The 19,917-nt window shown below is 33.0% G+C and overlaps 1 protein-coding gene across 1 annotated transcript in view; it reads left to right on the forward strand.

The window, feature by feature from the left end:
* Positions 1–17,878, forward strand: part of LOC129216543 (galanin receptor type 1-like) — a gene marked incomplete at its 5' end in the record, with an annotated part of 82,363 nt that extends 64,485 nt beyond the window's left edge. The window contains 2 exons of the mRNA XM_054850758.1: positions 14,709–14,850; positions 17,453–17,878. Of these exons, the coding sequence (XP_054706733.1) occupies positions 14,709–14,850; positions 17,453–17,878 (568 nt within the window). The remainder of the gene's footprint in view (positions 1–14,708; positions 14,851–17,452) is intronic.
* Positions 17,879–19,917: the final 2,039 nt, after the last annotated feature.

A 19,917-nucleotide genomic window follows, 5' to 3' on the forward strand; every position in this document is an offset into this window, starting at 1 on the left:
GAATGAACCTTTTCAATGCCCGAAGTAGTCTCTTTTTATATCATCCAATTACATTGCAACCTTGAGCTATAGTCTATGAAACCAGAACCGACTTGTCAAGGTCAAATAACTTTCCTGCTTACGTGACCCTTTTCCCATTCTGGTTGTCATGGTTATGGCATTATGAACTTTTTCACCGTGTTGCTTCTTCCACCAATAACATTTGCAAAAGCAGCGTGGGGAAAAAGTTCATAGCACCGTAACCATGACAACCAGAAGGGGGAAAAAGTGGAGGGTGAAAAAGTTCTTTGGCCTTGACACGCCGATTCTAGTTCGATACAATATAAGATAAACTTCAACTACTCCGCTTTCTACCTGCTGAGGAGTAGGCAAAAAATTCTATCGGAATTGATTTCCTCATCCTTTCTGCATGGGATTTTTCTAATTGCGGTTAGTAAGTATCTGCAATGAGTTAGCGTTTTGGGCAATGAAAATAGGCTCTCAAATTGCTCTGACTCCTAACCTGAACGGGAGTTGGAAGTATTTCAGATCTAATCATTCACAATGTTATACAGAGTTGTCGGAAGGTACCCCCTCCCCCCATTTTATTTCAACTTTATGTTTGTTATGGTTGAGTGTTTGTTATACACAGTTACTTTAAAGTCATAAGAGTCATAAGCATTGGCAGAACACCATCGACGTCGTAACACAACTGGTTTCTGGACAATATTTCAATAATTTGAATATCTGCCAGTAAAGAAACCAACTGGTTGGGTTTATGTCGTCATAATCAACTTTATATGCATATAAATTAACTTATAATTAACATCAATATGTATTAAGGCAAAGAGTTCTAAGAGGGGGGGTGGACCCAAAACCTCCCCTACTGCGCTACTGAAATCCACATAACATCTAAGAGAACGTGGAACAAAGTTCAGCTTTGTTACGACATCGATGGTGTTATGCCAACGTTTATGACTCTTTCGACTTTAAAATATAACAAGCATTCAACCGTAGTTTTACAATGTTGAACATAAAAGGGAAGTACGTCCACTATGGGTTCACTCTGTACGTTAAACAATGTGGATGGCATTATACTTAACGATCATTTGCAATATCACTACACATGTTGCATTCCTCTTTCGGTAGTGTTGTCTATGAACTCGACAACAATGTTATCTAGTTCATAAACAACACTATGGAAAGAGGGGTTCTATTGCCTCAAAAGGTTGGATTTCTTTTTCTGCTCAAAATTTGGCGTTATTCACTTCAAACAGTGGAATTCGGAGACAAGGACACCACGAAACTTCAAATGCATGCAGATGCTAAACAATTTGAAGGCTATCAGACGCATTTAACGGACATTATGTTATTTGATACGGGTCGAAGTGAGAACTAAATATCAATTGGATGACGAGTCATCCGAGCCGACCGAGCATTCGACCGAGAATATCGTGGCAATTTACATAATTATGCATAAAAGCATAGTAGTGTCAAATATTTTTGCTCCAATCTAAAAAAAATTCTTTTAACAAGTACTGACTTTTTGCAACATTATGTAATTGTTTCATACGAACTGATTTGTTCCAGCGCGGTTTTTTAACGCATTTACTGTTATTTATCAATAACACAGCAAACGTTTGGCAATTTTATGTTAATTGCCTTCAAGTCACTCAATATTTTTGGACAATTCAGTTAAAATTACCAAATGCACGTGCCCAGATAACAACCATTTAAGCCCATTAAGCTGGTAAACCCTTAAGTGGTAGATACGGCAGACCCTGGGGTAACATCGTGACGTTGTACATTACGGCATTAAAACTGGACATCCAGATGATATAGTAACGGTTAGAATGCAGATAATACTTCGTATTCCTGACTCAAGACAAAATCCGAGCAACTTTGTACTGATTTCAACAGAAGCTCCATATCGCAGCTTGAAAAAAATAGAGGCAAAACACAAAAATGCAACTTTTTCAGGAGACCATTTTCTGATATTGTTGTGATTGGAAATTTATTGTTTTTTTATTCATAACAGTTCCTAATTTTTGTAATTCCCCTTAAAAATGCTTAATACTACTATTTTTGTTTACTTCATGCAGTTTTTGTGCTTGCCTTTGAGGGTTCCTACAAATTTTATTCAAATTAGGTCAAATTAGGTTTTAATCAAAGTTGAATCCACCGGCAACTGTGCTATCTACAACTTGTGTCTTTATACCATATTAAAGATCAATTTTTTAAAAGCATTATCAATTAAAAATTCACATTTTCGGTATCTTTGGAATTGTGTCACTATTTTCTTCAAGCAACGATATGTTCATTAGGGTGGGCCGAAAAAACTTTTTTTGGAAATCTGTTTTTGGATAGTGCGGAAAAGTTGCTATATGGACCCGTTATTACCCATAAAAAATTTCGCTAAATTTGTTTAATATTTAGCCGGCGCTATTTGACATTGAAAAACGGAAAAAAAGGACAAAGATGCACTTTTTTCAAAAAAAAAAAAAGAGGGGGGGGGGGCAAAAATAAAAGTTTGAAGCTAGTTTCAACAAACATTAGAAGTATCTGTCAGTGCATTAGTTGAAATCCTCAAAGATTTTTATACATTTCGTAGAATATTTAGCTACGCTCCTTTAATACTGAAACATTGGAAAAATGAAAAAAAAAAAAAAAAAAAAAATTAAAAATAGTTTTGAAATAAGTAAGTACTGAAATGTTACGCAATACGTTACCTAGAAAAAACAGTGAAAATTCAATCAATTTTATGCGACATTTGTACGCCAATTTTAAAAAATGCACACACTCAAATAAAAAATAGTTACATAAGATGCTATTTTTTTAATCTTTGGTTCCAGTAGTTTCTTCGGGATAATAAACGGCGCTCAACTACTTCTATTATTCCTAAGATTATTTTATAACTATTTATATATATTTGACAAATAGAGCCCTTGAGTATTAAAAAAATGTGAATCCTCTGAAGTCCTTTAAACTGATTAATGAATTGAACGCAAGTATTCTTCTTTAAGAAATGCTGTAATTCTACACCTCCACAGCTGGGAGTTAAGCAATTAAAGGGGTGCTCTCTTGCGTCCAACGTCCACAATGAGTTGCCACTGAGGCATCTTATACTGGAATTGAACGGTTGCACAAAGTGGTCACATTCATATTCTGGAGCTATCGAACAACTTCTTAGAGATTGTAAAAAAATCCGGTGGTCAAATTTGATAAAATTGACTGCAATCTTCTGGTTTTGGACATGGAAGATATAAAAAATTTAAGTATTGAACAACAATATTTGTATGGAATCTGTCTTGCTGTAAATATGGTCAGTTGTCCTTCAAGCGTGGCTGACAGTAGCCCAGGCAAACTCAGTCAGTCGTGCGCGATGGCTGACAACTGCAAACCATTTGTTACGCTTGTATATAGGCACTTCAACTCCATCAGAAAATCTTACAATACTTGTAAAGTATGTAATGTTAGTTTATGCTCCAATGTGGTTTGAAATAAAAATAAAACCGAACTGCCAGTACGGCGCCCAACATTTTTGGAAAATGATTTCTCTTGGAAGGCAGTTTCCAGACAACGTTAAGGAGATAATTTTCAAAGTTCTCTCAAGTAATGCATATTTCGCTCATCCTGAACAGCTACTGTTGACAATGTTGTTTGACTCAAGAAAATACATTCGGGAATTAACTGTTAGGCGCATTCTGAACTCTAGAAATAAGAAGACGAAGAGCTCGGATGGTGTACGATTTTTTGAGCGTCCTAAACTCAATTTTGAAGCCGTTGACTATGTTGATTTAGTTGATTGTGCAAACTGTGTTGTAACAGAGCCAACTCTTACAATGCATCTAAAAGACCAACAATGGAAAGAAATGTGCAAAGAACATTCTACAGAGTTTACTTTCGAGAAATTTCCCTGTCACACGCAAGCTGTGAAACGTTGTGTGAAACTAATAACCGAAGCTGCAATAAAAGTTCGTGGTGAAACTGCACGAGATGGATACATTCGTGCAAAACTTCATGCTAGGAAAGAACTTCCATCATTTGATAACAAGGGACAATATTATTCCAAAAAATAATATTCATTATGCATGAGGTATTATAAATCAAATTTGAAGATTTCTTTTTTAAAATTTTATTATCTATATATGTAATTCTAGAAAATGTATGATACTATTGCGTGATAATGATTACTATGATTGATAGTGCTATTTAATTAATTAGTCTATGATTTAATTTTGAAAAATAATTTTCACATTGGTTTTTAAAGAAATTCAATATTTTTTCATTTTTCTCCAATTTTTGATGTCGGAAAGGAGCGGTTAAATGCTCATTAAAATCAATGAAACATTTTATGGGCTCGAACTGGCTCATTATATAACATTTTCGGTGCATTCCAGCAAAATATTTGGAATTTAGTTTTTTTAAAAAAATTTCGACAAAAATTCATTTTTCTCTTTTTTTACGGTTTTTCAATGTCAAATAGCGCCGGCTAGATATTTTTTAATATCCAAGAAATTTTTTGTGAGTGCTAACTAGCTCACTACGCAACTTTTGCGCGCTATCCAAAAATTGATTTCGAAAAAAAAATTTTTTCGGCTTATTTCGGCCCACCCTAATGTTCATACTAACTGATGTTCGTATGACAAAACATAAATTTTACTTTCCCCGAAAAGATATAATTCTTCATTGAGCATCCCTCCAAGACCTTTTCCTGGTATTCTACTAGTTCCAGTGGAGAACCGTTTATACGTTTCTCTTTTATACGTTTTTATCAATTATACGTTTTTTAAATTGGTCCCTACAGAGTCTAATCCACATTAACCTATACCTATTATACGTTTTCTCATTTGTACGCTTGTTTCATACAGTCCCTTCAAAAACGTATAAACGGTGCTTCACTACATTCCAAAGATTCCTTCATGGATTTTACCTGGTTTCAGATCATTTATAAAAAAAATCAGAAACCAATTTATTCTGAAATAACAGCGATATTCCTTAACTTATGTATAGATGGAGTTGCAAAAATACTATTTTAATTTCCATGAAGAAGTTATAATTCTTCATTAAGCATCCTTCCAACAAGTTTCTTGATTTTCTACAATTTAAGCCAAAGACTCCTTGTTACCCAGTTTCAGATCCTTTACAAAAAAAAATCAGAAACCAATTTATTCTCAACTATCAGCGATGTTCCTTAAGTTATGAATACGGAGGTCAAAAATGCTATTTTACTTTCCCTGAAGAAGTACAATTCTTCATTGAGCATCCTTCCAGCAACTTCCCTAATGTTCTACTATTTAATTCAAAGATTCCTTGATAGATTTTACCCACTTCTAGGTCATTTATAAAAAAAAAAAATCAGAAACCAATTTATTCTCAAAAAACAGCGATGTTCTTCAAATTATGAATAGATGGAGAAAATTCATTTTCACAACCAAAAAAATATTTCTGACAATAATTACTTAAGACAAGCAATCATACAAATATATAAATAAAGAGTTTTGCGTCTGTACCATTAACAGCTGAATTTGTCAGTTTTTATTTTTATTATTTATTTATTCAATCATTTTTTATCATTATTATCACACCAGTCTTTTTTCATGCCATAAATTTATTACCGCTTAATTATCGTACAAGAATGAACTTGATAAGAATCTTGCTATTTTCAAAAGCAAGAAAGTTGCCTTGAGCGAAAACTTCATACAAGAATAGAAATTCTTAAAATGAATTCTTTAGCACGCATGAAGTAATTTTCTCGCTTTGTTTAATTTGAAAGCATTGAAAGAAAAAGATCTTTAGATGACGCCCTAATATGGCCATATGAATACTAATTATTCTTGTGAATAAAATGATTAAAATAAGAAAAGATTTTTTTATTATTATTAGTTCCGCGTATCTTCACTTCCAATACTTTTTGAAGCTTGCGAAGCGTGATGATAAAATGAATATATCAAGCAAATGAAAGTTGTTCTGATTACTGTGATTCATTTTATTCACAAAACAACTTCTAGTTTAAATTAATTTTCTGATTTTTATTATTTTATTGAAAAAATTAATTTATCGCTATTTGTAATTAATTAATTTTCAAAAGCTATTATAGATATTAAACATAAACGTTTTCTGCCCATATTTTATTTTATTTATGTTTTTAAAGAAGAAGCTCACGTAAATTGCTAAAACGAAATCATGTTTTCATCACTATAAATATTTATTGCATTAAAAAGAGGTAAAATGCAAAAACAGGAGTATTTACACTAAATGTATTCAAGTTAAGCAAGATCCAGATGGATAAATTGACAACTTTGGAAATTCGATAATCAATTCTAGGCTTTAAAAACAATAATAAGTGAATGAAAAAAAAATTGGTGGATAGCAGTTTTAAACTTGTTAAAATATATTTTTTAGCTTCACGATGATTGAAGGTCATTAGTAGTTACGTTTATCTCAGTTAAGTTTAAAAAATAAGGGGCATTTTTAGAAAAAAAAAATAAAAAATGGAAATATTTCCGAGACAGTTTAAGTTAAAATGAAGTCTTGTGATGTCGGCGATATTGTAATTTCACCCTTACCGCTGAAACTAGCAAGCCGTTTACAGGTGAAAAAAGTTCGAAAAAAATGGTGGTAGGTGCAAGACACACACACACGCACACAACGAATATTTTAGCGAATGAGAAGATAGAAAATGTACTCTTTCTGCCATCAGTAAGCTGAAAAATCCGTTAACAGAACTAAAATAGAAATAGGAATGCCAATGATTTTTATTAATGTTATCAGTGCCTATTTATTCAGTGCAATAGATCTTTTCGGTGCTCCACACTTGAAGATGTAGTCAAAATATTATTAACAAAGAATAATTTCAACTTTCAACAAAATTTGAACTGCAGAATATCGTCACTCAGATTTGCAAAGGCTATACCTTTCTACATGTCTTTGCTTTATTTTTACGGAAAATGTAATTGATGACTCTAGTAATTATGACAATTCAGCAAAGATTTGTCATTAATGCTAGGATTAGAACTTGTAAATATGATACTTATATTTTACTTATTGCCGGGTTCGGCAAATATCGTAACCTGTAAATAGTTTTTTGTAATGAATATAGAGCCCCCGTACATTCGACTAAAGTATACGGTCCCCTCATTTCTGAATGATAAATCGACTAAAGTATACGGTCCCCTCATTTCTGAATGATAAAATGTGTGAATGAAAGAAATAAAATAACGGTCTACAATTTTCGAGAATCTTGTGGAATATTTGAGAATTCTCTTTCGATGTGTATAAATAGCAGTCCGCATGATAAAAAGTCAGTTTCGATTGAGAATTTGTACTGAGAGTGTATTATCTCTGTTTATTGCGAGGCATTTCGCCGTGTTGTTTTTCGTATTTTGATGTAAACACGCGTGTAATCGTTGAGTTTACGGTGTTGATTGATATTTGCTTAACTGCTGATGATTAATTTAGCAGTTGTTAACGATCTTTCCTGTACATAGTGTAAATAAATCTATTCTATTCAAGAGTCACAACTGACTTCAACTGTATTTATGTCGAGGACTGCATACTAAGTGCCTTGCCTCCATTATTTTATATACCGATAGATGGCAGCACCATCACCGGATCGAACAGTTATTGAGAATTTAGAACTAGTCCAAGAGCTAATAGCTACCTGGTACTAGCACCCCCAGAGGTATCGTTTCACTTGGAGGACATTGAGACCACGAGCATATTTAACGTCGCCCAGTCCCCTTTAATGACGACGGTGGGTCTTCGACCAGCGGGGATCGAACCCGAGCCCCTCCGGCCCCGAGTCCAATGCCCTACCGATCAGGCTACCACGGCCCTTAAATAAATCTCCTGTGTGTTCTCAAGAACTGTGTCTTCATTTCAAGAAAGTTGAAGTCGCACCGGAACCTTATAACAATGTATTTTGTAAAACACTTCGTTTTTTGTTTTTTGATACTTTATCCGGACAATTTTCAAGACCTTTAAAAACTATATAAATCATTTATTTACACGTGTTCTTTGATCGAATGAAATTATGTGCAACACCTGGAGAACGGTTTTTCTCAGAAAAAATGCTATTGCTTTATACCTTTGCTCTAACGTTTCCAGAATAAAGTTAAATAAACACCTTTGTGCTAAAAAGTAAAGTAAGTGATCAACAACGTCAAAAAGCAAAAATTGCGAATTACTGCTGACGGGTGTTTCAGACTTACAAAGAACGCCTTTTTCAATGCAAAATAAATGAGCTTATGGATGAAAAAACATCCGACAGAATCCAAGATAAACAAACAGCTTAAAGAATAAATATAGCGGATTAGCCAAACGCAAAAAAAGAGCAAGAGCTCTCGCTCTATGTTTGCATTCATAAAAAATGTTTATTTGTTTATAATTTTCTCATTAGTGTTTGGTTAATCCACTTTTATTTTTTAAGCTGTTTGCTTATCTGGCTCTTGGTTTTCGTCCCTAAGTCTTTTCATCCCTAAGTTCATTTCTTTTACATTGAAAAAGGCGTTCCTTGGAACGCCGATGCAATAATCTGCAATTTGTGCCTTTTGGCGTTGTTATTTCTTATTTAATCCCCAGAAGTGTTCACAGTTTTGCCTAATGTGAACAGTTATAATAAAAGTAAGCAATAGCTCGAAAGATTAGAGCAGAAAATGTTGAAAACAATGTGAATGCTGAAAATTAATGTTAAAAGCGAATTGCCCGTTATCTTAGCAATTCGATTTCAGTCTGTTTCGAAAACTCTCGAAAATACTAAAATCATCTATACGTTGTTAATTATTTCAAGAAAAATGAGCTTCGTGTCGAAATGCATAAAGCTGAAAATTTAATCGCTGTGAATCAAATCCGGAATTCGCGTAAATGAAATTCAGAGGAAAAAGCTTACATAAAGATTTTTGATTTCGTTTGATATCAATTGAAAGTTTTTAATTGAGAAATCGGTGAACTTACCTTTCGTAATTAAGTGGTTGACATTAAAATCCTTGGTTTCATAAACGCTTTAAAATAGTTGTTAACGTTGTGACAACCATTGTGACAACGTTGCATGCTACCTCTGGGAGGGTAGTTAAGTGACAAATACGAATTCTTAATTGATAAATTGAAAGATCATACAATTTACGTGACAAAAGTTGCTGAACAGTTCAGGGGTGCCCACAGGGGGGGATTATGGCGCAAGTTGCGCCATCAAAATTTTTGGGGGGGGATTTTTTTTTCTTGGGGGAATATGAAATTTTTTAATTGCGGAAAGAAAAAATATTTAAACTCATTCAACAAGATATATATGCATTAATAATACTTTTTCCACGTACTCTTCAGAGACATCGCGAAGGGGGGGGGGATGTTCACCCCCTCCCACAGTTTTTCAGAAGTGGGGTCACCAATATCATTTTAGAGATGCAAGTAACAAAGAAAAATTGAAACTCTTCGTTGTTTTAAAAGAAATAAAATAGTAATTATAAATGAACAATTGAAATAATAGTGACAAAAAGTTTTCTTTTTCTGTAAAATTTGTATAGAAAACGTAGTCTTAAAATACAATTTAGTAGCATCCATGATATCCTTTTACTAAGAGTATCTAAGTAAGGCCCGCGCGGAAATGTACACTTCAAACATTCAAAAAAAAAAAAAAAAGGATTCAGTACAGTACACTAGGCCGCAGAGTGAGTATGTCTGCCTAGTTGGAAACTGTGGGCTCGGCTTAAATTAAAGTATTGTGCATAGAGTAAAATTAGCATAATGGGAGGGAGGACCGTCTACAAAATTAACATGGTGCACGCCTTGTCTCTCGGCGGCCTTGGTCATAAAAAACTATGCTTCATGGTTCTTCAGTTAAAAAAAAAGAAAAAATACAAAAATAAATAGGGCAGCTTCATTAGGACAGCCCTTAGGGTAGTGGTCGCGAAACATTCCCGTATGTTTTTATTATATATATATTTTTTTTAATGACAAATATTTTCCTGAAAATCATTGCTAAGTGGAGAAACATGTATGGGTCGTCGAAATAAATTTGAAATAGACACAGAGAGAGAGAGAGAGAGAGAGAAACACTTAAATACAAAGAGATTCAAATTATAAGTATTGTAATGAATACTCACACTAAAAGTTCTAAATGTTTGAATGGAAAAATCGTAAGTAAATCAAAACTTGATCAAGAGATGCAGGTGGCATATTTACAATAACATGAAGTGGAATAGAGACCTAAGGTATCACAGAAAATTACTACATCCGTTCAAAATGTTAAAAGTCTTTTCTCTAAGGCCGTAAACACTTGTATTGCAAGAAAACAAAAATATTAGGCCGGGAAATTGAAAATTTTACTAAAAAAAATCCAAGTCAACAATCGTGTTTGGCAAATGAAAATTGGAAGAAAATAGTGCCACAATATTTTTAGCAATACTTAAAATTTACAATGAAGATAGGAGGAACGTAGCCAAACTGAAAGGAAGAGTGGAGAACTCCAAACCCTTCCTTTTACGTCCCCAAAGCTGGCCTGGAAGTGAGTTTTTAGAATTTAGGTTTTGAAAAAATCCCCGGAAAACGTTCTCAAACACCACCCTTTTCCCCGTACCCTTAAGTCATTAAAGATGGCCTACACCTGAGTATTTAGGACAGTAATTTCGAAAAACCATGAGAGTGCTCCCAACGTAACCTCCGAGAAACGCCCTCTCAATTAATCATTCATCATCATTCAAGGTCGAATAAATTTCGTCGTTTGGATTTTAATTTAAAAAAACTCCCTGAGGTATCCCGAAACTGTGTGTGTTGTCCTCCAAATATTACCGTAGAACCTCAAAAATTTCATTTTTAAGGTTTCAATTCAGAAAAATTTTCGGAGGAGACCAAACCTTCTATTCCTCTTACAATATTGAAAATCGTCTACGACTGCGTTAATTAAATTTTAATTTTGAAAATTTGCCACGGGAGGACTCCGAATCTCTCCACCCGTTAACATTACCAAAAATCTTCTGAAACTGCGGTTTCTATAGATCGTATTTTTTCCGAGAGAATGCCCCCTCCCCCTCTCTCGCCAACATCATCGAAAAATGTCTTAAACCTCGGTTTTAGTGCTTCAATTACGGAACATTTCTGGTCGCGAGCCCCTTCAAAACTCCCCCCCCCCCCCCCACCACTTTTCATCGAAAGTTGGCTTAAATTTCGTTTTTGAAGCTGTAATTTCAAGTAACTGGTAGTGCACAAAATTTAAAAAAAAAAAAAAACTCTACATTCATGTTTTTGAGTTTTCAAAATTTCAAAAAATTTCGAGGGAGGGTCGCCCTTGCCTTTAATATTACCATACATCGTCTAAAACTGCATCTTCCGAACTACAATTTTCAAATTTTTCCCGAGGGAGAGCCTACGAACCCTCCTTTACGTGTGTGTCACAATCAGAAATAATTCACAATTAGGAATGCGTGCTTGAAGTTTGCATTGGGAAAAATTATAGAACGATGCCCCAGATTCTCTTTCTCCCTTAACATCACCATAGATTCCAATCTCGGAAATTCCGGGAGAGAGCTCCCGAACCCAATCTTCTGAACATAATTAAATATAACGTATGATTGCGTTGGGAACTTAAATTTGGGAAAATTATCTGAAGATGCTATCCTGGACATCCACTCTCCTTCTTCCCAAACTTAAAATGTAGTCTAAGCCTGCGTTTTTATATCTTCAATTTCGAAATAATGCAAGAAGGTAGCCCTCCGACACCCCCTAAATCTGATTGAATGTTATCCTAGCGATTAAATTTATATTGCTAGTACTAAGGTCTAGTAATATCCCTGACTATCCCTGCTAAACCAGAAGCCATATTTTATCTCTCTCTGCATATTGGAACATGCGTTTGAAACAATTAAGGGGCCACCAAAAGCTTACAAACCCCCTCCCCCAGTTTTGTGACCTGACGACGGCCCTGGTACTCTTTCCAAAATTTAATGACCGTGTCTCTTTTTTAATGAAGGGAACGTCCCGGACGGCAGGGAGTTAGTGTCCGTTTTAAAGCTGGATCAGACGATTTGATTTCTTTTAAATTTTTTATAAATTTTCTAGAAGTAGCACAATTTTGCATGATGAATACGTGTGACAGTGATGAGAGGGAGAGAGGTCAAAAATGTTTTATTCTTTGTAATAATTCTGACCAGTGTGCTCTAGTGGTCTTTCTTTGAAGTTTACGAATAACATTTTTTTTATCCCTCCAATCGACAATTAATGTATTTTCTTCATTAACTAGCTTAAGCTTATGAATAATTTTTCATTTCACTTCACTCCCATTTTCTCTACCATTTTTAAACTGATTGTTTTAATTTATCATTAGATGATTTTTATTAAAACTTTCAGTGATGTTGGTTTTCGCTGATGGAAGTGGAACAGTCTGTTCTTAAGGTGTTTATATTATTTTTCATAAATTTCATTTACTTTCTTCCATCTCTGATATGTATAGAAGGATATTTGATTCGTTAAAATTCTCGAGTTCTGATTTTTGATGTGCGCTGAATAGCTGAATCCATTTTCAGAATTTCCGAAAAATATCTGTCACGGTGTGTGCGATTCATCTTTTTTGGCTATGCGACTTTAATTTTGGAAAATTTCCAGGAGAGTGATCCCACTGTAAGGCCAGAATAACACCCTCATTATCATCAAGAGTCATCTAAAACTGCGTTTCTAGTACTGCAATTTTGAAAAATTTATAAGAGAAAGCCTTCCTCATTGCCCCCCTTTTCTTAACACGATCAAAGACAAGCCTGGAATTGCGTTTTTGGAGTATCAATTTCAAAAAATTGCCGGAGGAATGGCATCGAAATTCACTTTCCACTAACATTATCAAGATCGATCAAAACTGCATTTTTAAAGCTACAAGTTCGAAAATTTAAGTAGAGCGCCCCTCTTCCTCCCTTTCCCCCACTCTCGTCAACATTATTAAAAAATCGTCTTAAATTTGGTTTTCAGGGCTTCAATGTCGAGAAAAATTCCGGATGAGCTTCCGAAAACTCTTTTTCTTCACGTCACAAGGGTCGACTACAATTGCGATTTTAGAACTTCAATTTCAGAAAATTGCTTGGCCCCCAACCATAGATAAGCGTTTTTAAAACTTTAATTTTAAATATTTTACTGGGGCGAGCCCTAGGATCTCTTCTTTTTCTAACATTACCACAGATAGTCTAAAACTGCATTGAAAATAAAGGAGAGCCCCCCTTAACACAACGGTAGACTAACCACAATTAAAGTTTCAATATTGAAAAATTACCGGGAAGGGGCCACCAAACCTTTTATACCCCCAAAATCACCAGAGATTATCTAAAACTGTGGTTTTAAAGCTACAATTTAAAAAAATTTCCGGGGGAGAAACCCCCGGACCCCCTATTTAAGTGACAATAAATTTCTGTTTCAAGTTTCATATTGTATACATCTCGTGATGCTTTCATCCCAAGCCAGAAAGTTGAATTCAATCTATCCGTAAGTATCCATACACTTCAAAAAAAAAAATGCAAATAAGGTGTAGCAAAAGACAGGGGTACCCAAAACTAGTTTACTCAAGATCCATATTGTAAAATTCGGGAAAGCAAGGTGGGTCAACAATACAACAATACTTCAGTTCAAATGGTATTTGTTATCGCTACCCCCCCCCCCCCCGAGTAAATTTGACTGGAAATTAGACACTAAAAACTGTTATGTTTAACACGATTCGAAAACAAGAAAAAATTTTTTTTTTGGGGGGGGGGGGAATTTGCGCCATTGAGCTTGGGGGGGATGGGCACCCCTGGAACAGTTGGTCTCTTTTTTCTGTAGAAATTTGTAACCATTTTTTGCAAGTGTATTGGAATGAATGAACGGCATTGTTTTTTAAATACTTACTTTATATGTAAAATATAGTATTGTTCTTTCTGCCCACTACACAAATTGTAACACACTATCATATTTGTAGTTAGATTGCGAAAATGGAAAGAAAGGGCGGGGGGGGGACAGAAAAATTTATTTATGAAAAAAAAGGGAGTGCAAAAGTAAAAGTTTTGGAAACCACTGTTAAGCAGTTGATTAAATGAGTACCAATAATTGTATTTTTTTATTTTTTGTTTAATATTTTGTTTTTATCTCGCTTTGAATGTCAACTACTTCAGTTTATGAAAGATATTTGCATTAATCTTCCAACTATCCATTGCTCGCGCAGATTAAAGAGTTTTTTTTTTTTTTTTTTACTGCTTTGATTTTGAAACAAAAAGTATATTGTAAGTTTTAATAAGTTTTTAACATTAAAATATGTTTAGCCAATTTTTTTAAAGAACATTGTTTTTCCAACTTTTTTGCAAGAAGTAAGAAAAATAGGAACGTTAAATATTATTCAGCTGAATAATGTTGTTTTGTGGTTTGGTCTGTTATTTTATGCACAATGTGCATAACTACAAGAATTATTTATCATTTGCAATTTAAGAAAAGAGTTTCAGTAAAAATAATTCACAAAACGTGTGAAAACCTTAAATTTGTTGAATAATGAATAGCCCAAAATAGAAAATTGACAGGATTGGAATCACAATGTAAATCAAAAGAGAAAAAAGTTGAAATTCTTGTTTTGAAAGTTTTAGAAATTAAAAGTGCATCTGATATTTCTTTTACATCCTGTGCACTTTATAGTGATTAAACAATGATTCGACACTACCAATTATTTTGATGTTTTTACTTTCTAATTTCTATTTCCTTACAACGGCTGATACTTTTCTCGTGCTGCCATCTAGGAACGATTTGGAGAAAGAAACATGCAAGGTTAATAATCCTTCCAAAATAAGATTTACCTGCAGTCGTCAACAGAGGGCGCCAAGAAGCAAAGTATTAAGCATACACAGACAAGGTTTGGAAGTTCAGCACGCACGAAAACAGGTAAAATTGTACAAGGAAAAGTAAAATATAACCTATAGTTTTCTCGGCAAGACTTCTAATTAATTTAAAACACTTCACTGACCACAACTCCAATCGAACTGATCAAACATATTTTCTCTTTCCATTTGAATAAATTTAATTCTTAAAAATTCTGATAAACTGTAATTCATGTGTTATTTTTAAAAAAAATCCCATTCTTGAGCTGTTTTAACTTGAAGTAAATTATGATAAAAATGGCTAAGTGAAAAGAAAAAAAATGACATGGGTAATGTACTTTTTTTCGACCTTCATAAATTTTACTTTCTCCAGGAATAATATTCCTCCCCCTTATTAATTGATTATATAACTCAGTTTTGAAGTTTACTTTGCCCCTTTGTCCCCTTTAGTTACAGACTAGCATCTTGTATTTTATTAACTTTGTTGTGTAAGTAGCTTTTAAGTCTTTGTTTACAGATATGTATAAGTGCATATCTATATTTAGTTTTCTAGGTTCACTGTTTTAATATTTTAGATTTTTATTTGTTTTTATAGTTTATATTTTTATGTTTTTTTTTTCTACATTAACTGAGAACTTTGTTTTATACTTTGCAGCAGATACGTTTTCGATGCATGACAATTATTTTCGTGTAAAAAGGTACTGTTCTTTCTCTTATGTTTTAAGTTTTATAGTTTTGTTTTAATTATTTCATGTAGCTTTGCTATGTAGCTTTTGTTATTTTTATTTTGAATAATACAACTCTACTCTTAAAACGTAAACGGTTCTAAAATTTAAAAAAAAAATGTAAAGAAAAAAATAATAAAAGATTAAGGCGAATAAAAATAGCAAAATGTTTTTTTTTTTTTTTTAACTCTGCATTCGTTTTACTTTTTATCTTTAAAAATGCGAAAGATAAACTGATTGCTTTATTCGGAGCATTGATATAAACTTTTTGTGCTCATACACTTTTAAAATATAATAAATTGGATAATACTAAATGATAAAAATAAATGCTAAAAATGAAGTACACATTTTGAGCCTTGGTAAATATCTTTGTAAAAATACTAATAGAATTAAATTCATTCCTTATTTATCTTGATTTTCATATTGGTCAGCTCTGATTTTTTTTTATTGATTTTAGTTCAAGAGATAAACGGAAAATGCCTTTGAAATACAAGTGAAGGAGTTAATTCTGTGAAGCCAAAGATTCGTTTTGAACTTTTGTCTGGGTTTTTTAACTTGACGTTGTTAATAAATGAAAAATACTTTTAAGACTTTATTTAAATATTGTACAAACATTCAGTACAACAATATTTTTGAGCGAAAATACATAAAATAGCTGAGAAACATTTCATTCCAACTGCAATTTTTAACATTAAAAAAAGTGAAGTTCCACCTTTAGAAAAATCTAAAATCTTGTTGCATTTCGAAATACAAAAGGAGAGTTTTTAAACGTTTAGAAAAATAATTTTACTACTATAAAGTTGTACAACTTTTATTACAATAATTCAACTTTCATCCCATCAATAAGATGGCTCAAAGTTTCAGGAATAAATGCAAGATAGTTTTAAGCCAGTCTAAATGTTTATTTTAAATGTATCTAAAGTTTATTATTTCTTAATTTTAGAATACTAAACAATATTTATCAGTGCTTCTCTCTGTTTGTACCCACAAATACAATAAAACGATCAAGGTATGCGTAGGATACCATAAAATAGAGATATTGTGGTTATTGTGTTATCCTGAATCATACATGTTGTGCATAAGGACGTCAAAATTTCGAACACACTTCACATGAAATTTGAGCACATTTTTCTTCACGTTCGGTAAACATTATCAGTTTATGTTTGTTAGTTTTTTTTAAAAAATAACTACGTACTGTTGAGTTATGTGCATACATAACGTATAACCATCAATCAATTATACTCAAACCTGTTTTTGTGCTTTTTTTTTTTTTTTTTTTTTTTTTTTTTGTCGATTTATTGTGCGGTGTATTAAAATTTCAATGAAATTCTACTGCAATTGACGAAGTTATTTATAAAACAAGTGCTAGGTAACATCTTCACGAGACGAAAGTGGCTTTGAACCAGCTCGTGTATTGTAATACCACAAAGGACTATACGTTTTGAAAAGATTTGTATGTGAAAAATAAGCACACATTTAAATAAAATATTTTAAAATGTTCGTATGTGTATTTTCTAAAGCTGATTAAAAAATTATCGACAAAATTCCAAGTAGCTGCAGTGAGTAGATTTCTTTGATAAAATTCATTTTCTAGATATTTTGTAAGGCTTTGAGTTGTTTTTTTACGTGAGATTTTTTTTCATGCAGTCCATATCCACCGCATGAAAAAAGGACAAAAAAAAAAAAAAACGAAAACTTTTTATAGCTACTCGTTACGTTTGGAGCAATTTTTTAGGCTTTTTTATAAAAAAACTAAAAATATCCCAAGCACAAAACAGATTTTAGTGTAAGTAAATGGCATACTATTTCCTCAAACGGAATTTTCTTGGTTATTTTCGAAAATTCGAATTTCCTGGGGTCACAATTATTTTGAATTTTTGACGTTATACTGTATTCTATTTCCTTCATTTGCTAACTGTTTGTCCCTTTTCATTAATCCAGGTTATAAAGATGCTCATTTTAGTGATCGTGCTTTTCATGATATGTTGGGGACCCCGACTCATCATGCACGTCCTCATCAAGCACGGGCTGAGCACGTTCACAGTTCACGTTTACAACCTCCGAATCGCCGTGTATCTCCTCTCGTTCATTCATTCTGCCATCAACCCAGTTATCTACGGCTTCATGTCCTCGAATTTTCGCAAGATGATGCTCCAGTGCTGCAAAGATGGCGTCTGCGGCAAGATGACCTGTAGCATTTGTGGGAGAAGGAAGAAGACGGGGGATCGGCCACAGCGCCGGACCCTGTCCGATTCTTACGAGTTTAGCACCTTGACCACGAGCACTCGACGCTCCAGACTGGCCAACTCGATCAACGTGGATGATGCAAGGATGAGACGAACGGAGGAGCAATGGACTACTGTGTAAACAAAGAACTGTGGATGGCCATTTGGGAATTCTAAAGTCCAAATTATCAACTTGTCATATCATTCGACTTGACTGCGTGAGAAACGCGCGACGAGACGAATTATTTACTAAAAATTTTTATATATGAATGAATGGTAAAAGTAGGATAAAGGTACATTGACGCTTGACGACTTTTAGCTTTCTACCTTGGCGTTTTGCTGAGACCCATAATTTTTTTTTTTTAAACACTTGATTTATTTCTTAGGAATATTATTCTACGTTTTAATGTGTGTGATTTTTAATGGTCAACTTTACTTAGTTGGCGGATTTTTTTTAAAGTGTATAAAAAAGAACTTTTAATGCTATTTGATTATTTCTTTATTTATTCGACGAAATAATGTACATTTTAATGTTTTTAATGTCTTAATTAACATAATGGGTGACTTTTTTTTTTACATTTTATGGAACCTTCTAAATTCCTTTTTAGATTTCTTTCACATGAAAGTCTATTTCAAAGAGAAAATACATGATATCGCCAAAATTGTTGATTCCATAAAATCTTGAACAATCTGGGCGGAAAGTAATAGAGTCGCCATACATTTGGAAAATGTTGCCAACAAGATAATCCTTGGTTTCCAAAAGCGCTAAATCATACATATCGCCAATGTACTTCTATTATACGCTATTGCCGAATAATCAGTCGGAATATGATGAAAAAGCAGGATAAATGCAGTTGTGCATATTGCTTTATATAGGTTTTGTTATTTACATATTTTATTAAAATGATTCATTATTTTGATACAAATAGTAAACACTTCGGAGAACTATTATAAAATAGGATAATTAGTAAATCCAAGACAAAAAAAAAATGGGCTTCAATCATTGATTTTGTGGCTGTATTTATAAAAGCTTCGGCTCCATATTAATAAACAATTTTATTTCCTCATAAAAAACGTTTTTAACTTTTTTCAAGTATTAGGTTTTAAAACAATGACATTGTTGTTCTTGTCCAGATAAAAATACAATTGTCCTCATAAAAAACGTTTTTAACTTTTTTCAAGTATTAGGTTTTAAAACAATGACATTGTTGTTCTTGTCCAGATAAAAATACAATTGTCATTGTTAAAGTAAACACATCCATTAGTAGAGCTTAAACTCTTTCACATAATTTAAATGCTGATTACAGTAACAAAAAAATAAGCTCAATTATCGGCTGTAGGACTCCTTTTACATGCCTATGAAGTTTCGGAAAGAATAAACTTTGTTTCAGAATAACGGACCGTTCCTGTACCAGTTTTTGCAGACATGAATGTTTTCAGCTACTTGTGAAGCGTAAACTATTTCACAAGATATTGATTCAATTCATTCACCATTATTGTGAAACTTATTACAATAATATCGATATGTTATTAGATATAGTTTGTGTTCATGTTTTTTGGTTTATCTTAAACTTATGGTGCTTTAAAACTAGTGTAATAGTATAAGCAAACTTATTTTATGCTTTTAAAAGTTCCCAACAGTTTTTTTTTTTTTTTTTAATGAATAATAGTGTACACTATTGTCTTACTTACTCTTGTCAATAAGAAAATGCAAATTTAAGTATGAAAAACTATATTATTGCATAAAATCTACTTGCTTATCTTCAAAAACTGTTTTTGTAGTGCTTTTCTAGCTTATACTTTCTTTTGTTCTAAGCTTGAAATAAAGATAAATTCCTTGCCGGAAAAAAATTCAGTGATGCAAAGTAGTCATATTTTTTGTAAAGAAAACAAAATACTGATTTATTGCGAAACTTAGGATTTTAGAACACAAAACAACTAAGTTAAATAATTTGAAAAAATCAATTTTTATTTTTCAAAGCTAATACAGCCTGTCATTTTTCTAGAGGATGAATAAACTTTAATTGCAGCAAACACTACTAAAATATATCAAGATGTAAAGTCATACAGGATATTCTCGCATGAGATTTGAAGCATGAAATATAAGACAGTGTGTGAAAAGTACTTAAACTACAAGGAGTTCGTTTCCAAACCTTTAAAGTATTTTTTTCTGAAAGAGCA

This window comes from Uloborus diversus, chromosome 2, assembly GCF_026930045.1.
Source record: "Uloborus diversus isolate 005 chromosome 2, Udiv.v.3.1, whole genome shotgun sequence".
Lineage (NCBI taxonomy): Eukaryota > Metazoa > Arthropoda > Arachnida > Araneae > Uloboridae > Uloborus > Uloborus diversus.